We start from the raw sequence: 12,446 nt of genomic DNA, 5'->3' as shown, positions 1-12,446 counted from the left end.
TTATAGGAACCATCAGGAAGTGAATAAACACGTGAACACCCCCCTCTGTGTGTGTGTGACGTCATAGATTATGGACATCTCATCTCTATGACAAGAATATACTCTGAGGGTTAATACATTAAAAAAGTGATCATAATATATAGAAAACATTACAAAACATGAACAAAAGTATAAACATAATATTGATATAACATTCAAAAAGGAAGAATAAATATAGCACTGGTATCCACAACTTTAATAATCCCCATTGAGAATGTCAGTGTTCATTGTTGTGGTAATGCAAAGAATGTTATCTGTTTTATGGCTGGCTGTGTTCTCCGGTAATTGAATGTTGTGCAATAAAGATAACCAGTAAATCGTTACAAACTTTCAATAGTGTCACCTAATTTCTTAAAATGTATACAAAGGATTTGGATACTAATTGTGCAGACCTAGTCTATACACGGCCGTAATGCACTAAAACCAAAATGGCCGATTAACCCTTGTTATGCTGTACAGAAAAACTTTTATTGGAAAGCAGGAAATGTATTATACAGACCTGGTCTATCCATGACCATTCTATACTTAATTGGTGTACTAATTAAAGATGGCCGATTAACCCTTGTTGTGCTGTAAAGAATTTTACTGTGTAACAGGGCAGATATTAAACGAAACATCAAAAGGAAGGTGTTCAAGCTTAATAAATGACAATATTTATAGAATTAATTAGGTACAGCTCCTGGTGGCTGGAGTAGTCAATTTAATCTAGATTATACAGGACAATCGAGGTTTTATTTATTTAAGAAGAGAAACAATAACGACCTGACTATGCTGTGACCTTACTACACATAACAAAAAGGTGTAGTGCTTAGGATGGACATATCAATTTTACTTTTGTGGCTAGAACAATTATTTATTTTAAATAGAAACTGTACGGTGTAAGGTGCAGTGTACGTAGGCTGGGTACATTGACATAGGAGCAGCTCATTGTACGTATGTGTGAGACAGTAGAGTAAGACACAGCAGGGAGGAGAAGGAGGAGGGACGGAGAGAACAGCCCAGCAACTTGCGGAGCTTGGCAGCAATGAGGCTCAGGAGCCAGAGAGGAGATGCGGGCACCGGTCTGATCACCACAGGTTTCCCCAGGTGAGTGAGGCTGCTGTATAACAGAGTTATACTTACTGCAGCTTCCGCTCCTGATACTCGTGCTCCCCGCTCACATTCCACAGTCCGCTGCCGCTTCCAAGCTCCCGCCCATGCTCCTGCTGCAGCACCACGGCCAGCGCTACCCACACAGCCCCGCGGTGGCCGTCATAATGACGTCATAACCTCACGCATTCAGGACCCGCCTCCGCAACATCGCGTTCGCGCATGCGCACTCAGGGTTTTTTGCAAAGGGGACAAAAAACCGGGAGGAACCAAGGGATTTGCGGGGGGCGGGAGAAGGATTGAAAAAGCGGGAGACTCCCGCTAATTGCGGGAGGGTAGGCAAGTATGCGCTGAGGGCTGAGACGTTGTCCTTTCCAGAGTGCACATTTATGCACGGTGCCGGCGCATGACGTCATTACGCACGGCACCGGCCCGTGCAATGCACTCTTGGGAACGGGTGGGGGAGAGGGGAGAACCAGCGTACCACAGGCAGCATGCGGAGCCGGGGCCTGGGAGCCAGGAGGAGGAACATTTAATGCGGCGCACATGAGTGAGTGACTGACCGCTGAAATGTAAAAAATGCGGTACATTCGGTACAATTTATATTTGCTGGTACAGACTGTTGAAAAATGGTACTGTACCGGCAAACTCGATACAGTTGGAGGGTATGATACTGGTCTCATGTAAATGGGTCAGTGGGTTCCGAAGATATAGCTGGTTGTTTAAAGGGGGGGGGGGGGGTTTCTCTCCCCCTCACACCTGAAAATGCAGGGACTAGGCTGGTGTAAAATGGGCCAGCCCGGGAATGTCCCTGCATGATCATGGGACCATATTCCTGGGTAAGTCCCTGCATTTTCTGGTGTGAAAGGGGTATTATTTCAAATATCTGGGACCTGCAGTGCTCTGAATACAGCTGGGCCCTGCTCTCTGCCCGGCTGTCAATGGCTGTTATTTCTGCCTGGCGGCGGCTGTCCCCCAGTTATCACAAACATGTATTCCCCCTTGGTAACGAGCATGTAATCCCACATGGCAAGAACCCCTGGCAATGCCAGGGATGGTGTAACACTCATTGCCAGGGATAGTGTAATGGTTAGCATGACTGCCTCACAGCACTGAGGTCATGGGTTCAATGCCCACCATGGCTCTAACTGTGCGGAGATTGCATATTCTCCCCGTGCTTGCATGGGTTTACTCCGGGCACTCCGGTTTCCTCCCACAATCCAAAAATATACAGGTAGGTTAATTGGTTTCCAACAAAATTAACCCTAGAATGTCTGTGTGTGTGCGTGTACATATGGTAGGGAATATAGATTGTAAGCTCCACTGGGGCAGGGACTGATGTGAATGTTCAACTATTCTCTGTAAAGCGCCGCGGATTATGTATGCGCTATATAAGAAACTGTTAATAAATAAGTAAACCCATGGCAATGAGCATGTAGGTAAGCAGCACTTATGTAGCATAATTTTAAATAGGCATTATGGTGTTTGGCATAATACGCAATGTACATTATGGTGAGTGACTTCACATGTAATGGGCATTATGGTGTAAATTTTTAAAGTGTACCTTTGGTGAGCAATGCCCCTGTTTATGAAGCATATTGTGTATTATTGCTCAATCTGTTTGATACAGTGTGTATTTTGGCTCAATCCATATGGCAAAATGTGAATTTTGCCTTAATCTGTGTGGCATAACGTGAATTTTGAGTCAATCTGTGTGAATTTGCATGGCATGTTGCCACATCTCTCATCTACCCGTGCACTGGACCGTAGCAGTGCACGGGTAGGAGAGATGTGGCGACATGCCATGAGGGTACTCTATGATGACACCAGAAGGTGTCAGTACGCCGCCCGCCCCCTATACACGGCCGGAGAAGTATTACCTCCGAGCCGCGCTCAGATGTGCGCACTGCGCATGCGCACTACATACAATGGGAGATAGATCTCCCGAGATCTATGGCCTAATCTCGCGCATGCTCAGTGCGCTTATGGGAACGCTGATGAACCCGGAAATTGATTAGAACAGGGCTATATATACCCTGTAGGTGCAGAGTCTCCCCTATATGACCCTTGATGAAGTCCCAAACAGAATAAAAGGGACGAAACGCGTTGGTCACCTCTGGACACTAACCTCCACTCTCCATTGTGCATGCAGCACACTCCAGATAAGCTTTCTTATATTGATAAAATTGTACGAGTCCATTACCTATGTTTTTTGTTCATTAAAACCCCCTTTTTTTAAACTTTATTACACTATCCATTTTTTCTTACCCCCCTTGGTGGGAGGGTCTCTCCATTTAAGGTACCCTTAAAACCTTGAGGAATTACAGGGGTCCCTGTCGATACTGGACCCCTGTCAAATGTGAGTCATTTCTTCATTTAAGCGCTTTACACTGGGTGTGATACAAGTTTTGACCACACGGTGGCAGCACACCACCACTTATTATCAGTCACTATAAAAATAAAAAAATAAAAAAATTATTTTTGCTTTAAACTAAAAATTATTCCCTCCTCTTGGGTCTATATACCCCATCCGAGTTCCATACCTGTGGACGAGGAGGACCAATTAGGAGACGGATGCAAGAAAGACATTGCCACACGTGATCTTTCCCCGTATCTCTGGTACGCATATCACCACTTTATTTAAGGATTTCACTTTAATGTTTTACACTGAAGGCGCAGCTGTCTACTACTGACTGTATCCGTAAACCGGTCACGTCGGAAAAACGTGACCACCTGAGACTTTTTGCAGCCCCTTGTATTTTCTCGGATTGTATTTATTGTTCATTATTTATTGTTCACTGTCACTTCACATCGTCTGTATTACTAAATAGGTTGTTAGCGCTTAGTGCACCATACATACATACATATCTATATATAGTTTATGGAGAATAGCCACGAGTGCCCCACCGCAAATCTACTACAATATATATATATATATATATATATATATATATATATATATATATATAGTGAAGTAATTAGAGGTCGGCACAACAAAGTTGCAAAAGAACGTCTTTATAAGTTTGTGTGATTTATTTTAACATTGTTTTAACATTGTTTGGACTACTTGTGGTTCGCTAAGTCCCAGTATGCGGGGGAGGCCTGCTGGCACTTGTAGTTCACCTGTATAAAGCAATGTTATTTATGAATGATTTAACCCTATCAGGCCGGCGTCCACAGCCCATGGATGCCAGTGACAGCCCCGGGCTTCAGCCCTGGACGGGTGAAGCCTGGGGGGGACCCCTTTATTGGGGGGTCCCCACTCCCCTAGGTACCCCATCCAAGGCTGACTAGCCACGGTGCTCATGGTATGGCCGGGGGACCTTATGCAAATAGTGTCCCCCGGTTGTGGCATGACACCGCGGGCTGTTGGAACCCAGGGCCGGTTTCAGAAATATGGGGGACTCCTACATTTTTGTTTTTTTTTGTGCCCCGTATTTTTGGAACCAGGTCTGGCTCAATGCTCAGGAGGAGGTACCTCACACCATGTTTTTTTTTTTTATTATTAACTTTTAGACATTTTTAAAGACAGAACCATGCACAGATCTCAATGATCTGTGCATGGTTCTGTCAAAATCACCTGACAGAAACTGGTCTGCATGTGTGGCGATTTTTAGACACATTTTCCCGAATTTGCATCTCATTAAATATGCAATTTGTATACTTTATAATAGTAAAACATCTGGATGTTCTGGCTTTACTAAAAATCTCCACTTCAAAATGTGCGATTTTTGCCGCAATTCGCATCTCATTATCTATGCGACTTGGGAAAAAAGTGGGAAAATGGCAGTTTTGGGTGAAAATATTGCCAGAAATCAAAAATTGCATTCCCATTAAATGTCACCCTGTATATTTAAAAAATCTCACTGCGCATTTTCATAGTATTCTATTGTCTTTGTGTATTGATCTACTTACTCTATACAGATGTATTAAAGAGAAAATCTTTGTTCTAGTCCACAGCAAAACCCTGTCCACAGAAAAAAACCCAGAAAAAAAGTAAAGGAGTGTATTTTTTAAGGTTAGTAGGTGGCTATGTATAAGTAAATGTAAAAGGTATTAACAGGTGGAAGGACCCTTTCCGAGTTTGATCATTTTATTTTCTGTACATAAATGTTTGCTTGTTCTGTGTAAATTACAGGGTGTTACCTTGCTGTCTGAGCATCACTACCTCCGTTTGCACTATCAGCTTTTTCTGCGGCACTTGGATGAAGTTCACGTGTACCTCCTTCATCACCATCAACACCTGCCTGCTCTTCCTCCTGCGTTTCTGTTTTATGATTGAACAAATCATCTGAAGCATTCTCTTGATTTGATGTGTTTGGTTCATTTTTCTCTTGAACTGTATTTCTTTCTGTTTCATTTGTCTCCTCCTGTGATATCGCCGTGTCCCCTGTTTCCTTTATATCTCCGGTGGATTTAAAAGAATCTTTCTCCAATTCAGAGACATCACCGTCATCTTTTGCTGTGTCCTTTCCTGTTTCAACTGTCTCTTCTCCTGCTTCACTATCTTTTCCAACATCTTTTGTGACATCTCCATCATGCTTGCAATCTAACACAGGAGTTTCCTCTGTTGTATGATGTTCTTTTATCCCAACTTCCATTTCCTTAACTGTGCTCTCCCAAGTGTCCTCTGAGTCTTTAGGACTGCTGTTAAATTCTTGTAGGTGTTTGTCTAAGAGATGGTGTTGTTCTTCTACCATATTTGAACAGAATGTTCTTTTAGTAAAACTGCTGTCTGCTCTTAGAAGTGTTTGTCCTGTCCTGCAGCCTTTATTCCCTCCTACTTATCACCAAGCATGGTGGGTGTCTATTTTTATTCGGGATTAACCGGCTTTATGCATCCTCCTTAGCCACCCCCACACTCTGCCAGCTGTCACCTTGATTCTCTGTCCCTGGAAAGCTAAAAACAGTTCTGTATTATGTCACTTTTCACTGTTCCCTTGGTATCCCCATAAATACTGGCATAAACAGCTCTCTGTGTTTGTGCATGCTGTCAAAAGAAAAATGCATTAAAACTAACGTGAGCAACATCTGGTTATTGTGTGCAGTATGTATGTCACAAGTGGCAGGATCCCAATAAGCATCGTTCAGCTGGAGAACGATTGGGTTACATAAAAAGACAGGTATAAGAGGAGTATTATAGTGGAACACAATTATAAACCAGAACTTTTATGTTAAGTCTTTATACAGTGCTGTTAATAAGAGAGTCTATTTTTTGTGAATACTTCAATGAGAACATTGTGTTTTGTATATACATTAGTTTATATTAGGGATGAGCGAGTTTGGATTAGGGGAATCCAGATACCCCTAAACCGAACCGGCTCTCCGACTCAGTTTGGGATTTCCCGCCCAGGCTTGGAGCGCGGGTCTCGGGACCTCGCGAGATCCCGCTGTCAGATCTTGAGAGATCCAGACATTTCCTCACTCCAGCTTAGGAGAGGAAGTGTCCTGTGCACTCTGCTGTGCTGCCATCAATGTCCAGTCCAGTGATTCTTTAAAATCCAGTGATACTGCTGCAGTTCCAGTACAGTCCAATGATACTGCTGCCATTAATGTCCAGTCAAGGCCAGTGATCCTGCTGTATAAGTCCACTCCAGATATATGGCCTTTAAAGTCCAGTAATACTGCTGCAGTTCCAGTCCAGCGATTGTGCTGGACTGGAATTGGCTGGACAGTGATACTGCTGCAGTTACAGTAGCGCACGCAGGGGGGGTTTCGGAGTACCCAGAAACCCCCCCAGGAATGTAAGTGTCCTAGTCTGAAAGCTAAGGCCCCTTCTTTCCATGGGTACAAGAATTGTAAAAATCGGCCATGGGGAAGCAGAGATATCTGACTTCAAAGCAGTGGTCCCCATCCAAGCCTGTTAATTGCTCTCCCCAGTCAGATATTTCAGTTTCTTTGTAACTTAGAGTTTTTCTGAGGGTATATTCCAAAAGCTGGGACTCTCCCACTTTGATGGACACTAGTAGCTTGTCTCTACTTTGCCCAGAACCAGAGATATCTGCCTTCCAGCAGCTGGTTACTGCTCCAGCTCCATACACCTGGTATGTAGTTTTATATACTTGTTGGCAGATTGCTCTGCCTCCTGAACTCTGATCCCCTAGTCCCCAGTAGAATTTGGTAGGTGGGATTCTCTAGTTTTTAATTCCATTAAAAGCTAAGAAATCTAGTTCCAGGAACTGGAGATATCTGCAGTCAAGCAAGCTCTCCTCCCACCAGACAATTATGAATAATAAGCCCACTCCACTATACACCCCTCCTCTGCATATTAAACATCCTCTACCACCCTGGAAGTTATGTATCAGGGCCCCTTCATTGAGCCCAATGCCCCCTTCTCCCACCTCAATTCCCACCATCTGTGCAGTAAAGGGGTAATTAGTGGAAACTACTGATCCAGGCCCGACATGCTGAGCAGTTGATATAATACCCCCTACCACCTGCGGGACATCAAAGCTTCTGCTCATAGCACCCCCCACCCCTACCACTGGAGGATATGTAGGGGCCCCAATACATTGCTATTCCCAGGGGTCGACACTGCTGTTATGTATATATATATATATATATATTTTTTTTTTTATTATTACTTATATACATTTGGTCTATATATAATACTTTAACTGACCCGGCATATACTGGGTCACCTAAATGTCCATCTCAGTGCTTTGCTCCGCCCCTCTCTGGAAACCCCCTTCTGAAAATCCTGTGTTTGTCCCTGAGTTACAGTCCAGTGATAGTGCTATGTCAAATCTAGTGATACTGCTGCAGTTCCATACACACACATCCCGCATCCTATAACCCTAACCATACACACACACACACACACACACACACACACACACTGCAGCCTATAACCCTAACCATACACACACACACACCGCAGCCTATAACCCTAACCATACACACACACACACACACACACACACACACACACACACACACACACTGCAGCCTATAACCCTAACCACACACACACTGTAGCCTATAACCCTAACCATACACACACACACACATCCCGCAGCCTATAACCGTAATCATACACACACTCACTGCAGCCTATAACCCTAACCACACACACACACACCGCAGCCTATAACCCTGACCACACACACACACACACACACACACACACACACACACACACTGCAGCCTATTAACCCTAACCACACACACACACACTGCAGCCTATAACCCTAACCACACATACACACACTGCAGCCTATAACCCTAACCACACACACACACACACACACACACACTGCAACCTATAACCCTAACCACACACACACACACACTGCAGAATATAACCCTAACCACACACACACACACACACACACACTGCAGCCTATAATCCTAACCACACACACACACCCAGCAGCCTATAACCCTAACCACACACACACACACACACACACACACACACACACTGCAGCCTATAAAACTAACCACACACACTGCAACCTATAATCCTAACCACACACACACACACACCCCGCAGCCTATAACCCTAATCATACACACACACACACACACCCTTCAGCCCTCCTTTGGTGCACACTGTTCTCATTTTCAGTATGGGGAGGAAGCATATTTTTGTACCTGGGCCAACAACTCTCTAGTTCCACCTCTGTCTCTAGCTATCTATCTAGGGGGGGCACCAACTTTTTTCTTGCCTCCGGGCGACTTGGACAAACTTACGCCACTGACAACAGTTATTATCACGTTGCATCTGAACCCAAATTCCAATTACTAAACATCAATTATAACCTCAATTACAGATGCAAATGCAGATGGTCATTATTCCATCTTGTGTGTTATTCACATTCTATGTTTTTTAAAAATTTAATTTATATCAAAATAGTAATGTAGTCTCTTTGGTTATCAGCGCTACTTTTTTCTTTGTGTATTCTGTGTGAGATTGACTAACCCATCCTAAGTGGCTGCTTGGCAACACAACCGCTGTTCCTGCCTTATTTCATACCTCAGTATATTGGTCCAACTGTTACAGTATGTTGTTCAAGCAGATAGAACTGTATATGAGCATAATCGTCCCCTCTTGTTGAGTCTACCTGAGGAGACTATAATTGTGCCCAGTTTAACAGTAGATGTTACAGAGTAGACCCTCCTCACACTACATCACACTCTGGGTTGTCAGCTATGTCTTTCTCAGTCAATAGTGAAACACCTTCTGACTCAATGGCACCTCCAGCAATTACCCAAATGAGCAGCCACCCATGGCGCACCTGTATACAGTACCTCCAAGTCAGGACGTATATGCAGGCCTAATTCCCATTTTCAAGATTATGTTACACAAACTCCCCTCACATTCTCTTCCTCTTCATTATTCAGTTCAGTTCTTGATGTAACACTAGGTAGGGGGGTTTTTCTGCACTCCAGCGTCCATGAGTCTTACCTGATTTACAGCTCATCTACAAGAGCTGTCTACGCAGTAGTGATGGGGCAACAACAGCTGCAGGTGTCAGCAGGGTATGTTTATAAATTGCTGTCGATCCGTGTTTTATTGCCATTTTAATACTCTTCTGGTACCTGTGGTGCCTGCCCACCCTTATGTATTATATCAACATGTTTCTGCTGGAAAGGGGGAGTTCTGTGATGCCTCTTCCCCAAATGTGGCAGTCCACCCCAGAGGTGTCCCTATGCCCTCAAAGAAGGTCAATTGCAGCTAATGCTGCTCAGTGAAAGAACTGCATTTTTATAGAAACAGCAGGGCTGTGAGGGGTGAACAGACTCAGCTAGTGTCCCAGCTCCCCTGCACGTGTGACAGGAAGCTGAGCGGTCAGAGGTGATCCCAGCGGCAGGGTGAGAGGGAGGAAGTGTGCAGAGAGTGAGAGATGGGCAAAACGGATCATTAAGCGGAGCCGGGAGCCGGCGGATCGTTCAGTGAAAAGATACGTATCTTTTAGACGGATCCTCGCCTCGCTTAAAAAAAGGGGGAATATACATGACCGAGTGAAAACACTGATCGATGGCTGGGTGCAGAATCACCATCGATGGCAACCATTGATGGCGTCTGCACCGATGGCCATCCCTGGCAGCAGCAGCTAATCTTTCTATCACTTGTAGTCACAGCACTGTACTCAGTCTGCAGAGGTAGTACATCTCAGCTGCCACAGGTGGCAGCACTGAGATCAGGAAAATGCATTGTAAACTGAAACGGATCACCTTTTTGGGATCGGCGGCTCATTCGTTCTTGGTTGGGATCCGTTCAAAAGATCCGGTTCGTTCGCGGACGACCCATCTCTAGTGCTGGGAGCAGGGTGAGACTCAGGCAGAGAGAGAAGGAGAAAGCCCAGCAGCGTGTGTGCAGTGAACGGAGAAGATGTTCCCCTGTCCTGCACTGAAGAGGAGATCAGGTGCTGCTGAGAGGTCCCAGGCAGCGTGACTGGCCAGCAGAGAGAGAGAGAGACTCAGAGAGGAGTGAGACCCAGAGAGGAGTGAGAGACCCGGAAGAGTCATGACCAGCAGGAGCTGGCATCTGCAGCTGAGAGTTAAGGTACAGGAGCACCCCTACCCGCAGGCTGGCCTGCACCCCACATTGGCCCACTTTACCCAGCTATTGAAGTGGCTCTCCACTGCATAGGGGTGCTGATCACCCCACAACATTAGGAGCCCAGAGACACCTACAATGCCCCTCTGGCTGCAAGCCAGTTTGCTGCTTTACTAACAGGAGGTTACCCTAAGGAATAGGGGATCTGCTTGTCCCTCGTTTCAGGATCGTTTTGTAAATTACCCTGTTGTGGGTCTATATAGATAAGTGTGCACACTGTTAGGGCCTAATTCAGAGTGAGGATTTGTGCGTCGTGGGACCGTTATTGCCCTCAGGAACTCTGTATGGTATCTGAGACTGCCGTTACAGGGTGTGCAGCTCCACCCAGTGGACAATCTGATTTATAGCAGTACAGGTGTAGTGAAGCATTTTAGTGTCATATTATTGTCTTTAATATTTCTCTCTTTAATAGTATTTTCTTTAAATGTCTTTGTCTTGGTTATTGATGTTTGCATATGTGTACGAGTATATCGCAGCAACTAGTGCAGTTGTATTCCTTTAATAAATATTTGTCGCTGCTAACCGAAGTAGCATTGTCTTTTGTGGGTCCCTTGGGTTGTGTCGTTCCCTGCCACAGGTTCTCCAGAAGAAGCCGCGAAGAATCCAGAAGCTGCCGCCGTCACCAGCTCCAGATTAAGGTACGCCATCTTGCACCACACCGTTCAGGGGCACTGTCACACTAACTGTCACACTAACATGTACTGTAACCCCACCCATACGCTGTGCAGGTGATTACTGATATCCCCACCCCCCAGTTCCTGAGGCACCCAAAGCATAATCCCTGATAAGTGCCAGCATCAATGCTAGCACCTATTTACAACTGTAAATCCCCCCCCCCCCCCCAACTGCTCAACTGCTGATTACAACTGACTCTAATAGTTTGTACAGTCTTTGTTATTCTCTTCTCCTTCCATTGTTTATAGTCTGTACCGTCTTTGAAATTTTTAATGCCTATTTTGGGTATAAAACTAAAATCTCGTAGGCCCACAGACATATCCAGACAGCAGGAATTCTGTTCAGACCCAGGCCAAACACTAGTGCTTTATCTTCACAATCCATGCTAAAGTTATGGAGACTGTGTGATTATATTTTCTTGAGCTAAGAGGTTATTTTTAAGATTTGTCAAAACCACACATTTCTGTCACTATACTTAAAGCTCCAATATATTTTAAATGCAAAACTAGTTTGGTTTTGTCTATGGGAAAACATAACCACTTTAACTCTTTGAGTGCCAACATATGTGAGAGATGTTTAAAATATCCGCTAAAGATACCAGCGTCACCCACATTTGTTATATAAATTCAAAAAAGAAATGTGTACAAAAAGATTATGGGTGACATTTAATGAGATGCAAAAAACGTTTTTTGTCGATTTCTTCGGCAAAAACGGACGAAATTGCACGTTTTTCCGAAATCGCATATTTAATGAAATGTGAAAAGCCGCAAAAACGCAGAATTTGTACATTCTGAAGGTGCGATTTTTAGTAACGCTGGAACTCGCATCCAGATGTTTTCCCTTTATAAAGTATACAAATCGCATATTTAATGAGATGCAAAAGCATGAAAATGTTACTAATAATCGCCACACATGCAGACCAGGTTCTGACAGGCAAATTTGCCAGAACCATGCACAGATCATTCCTCCGGCGCTGCTAACAGACTCTATAGCGCTGTGTCCAATGGCCAGGGATGCCGGTGACAGCCCCGGGCTTCAGCCCTGTACGGGTGAAGCCTGGGGAGGACCCCTTTATTGG

At 44.6% G+C, this 12,446-nt stretch overlaps 1 protein-coding gene across 1 annotated transcript in view; it reads right to left on the bottom strand.

The window, feature by feature from the left end:
* Positions 1-5,912, bottom strand: part of SMTNL1 (smoothelin like 1) — a 72,367-nt gene extending 66,455 nt beyond the window's left edge. Inside the window, exon 1 of the mRNA XM_083146123.1 lies at positions 5,275-5,912. Coding sequence (XP_083002249.1) covers positions 5,275-5,828 — 554 coding nt within the window. The 5' untranslated portion in view covers positions 5,829-5,912. The remainder of the gene's footprint in view (positions 1-5,274) is intronic.
* Between the last annotated feature and the right edge of the window lie 6,534 nt (positions 5,913-12,446).

This window comes from Crinia signifera, chromosome 6 (assembly GCF_055691185.1).
Source record: "Crinia signifera chromosome 6, ASM5569118v1, whole genome shotgun sequence".
In the NCBI taxonomy this organism is placed as follows: Eukaryota; Metazoa; Chordata; class Amphibia; order Anura; family Myobatrachidae; genus Crinia; species Crinia signifera.
This window is presented reverse-complemented; position numbering and strand designations above follow the sequence as displayed.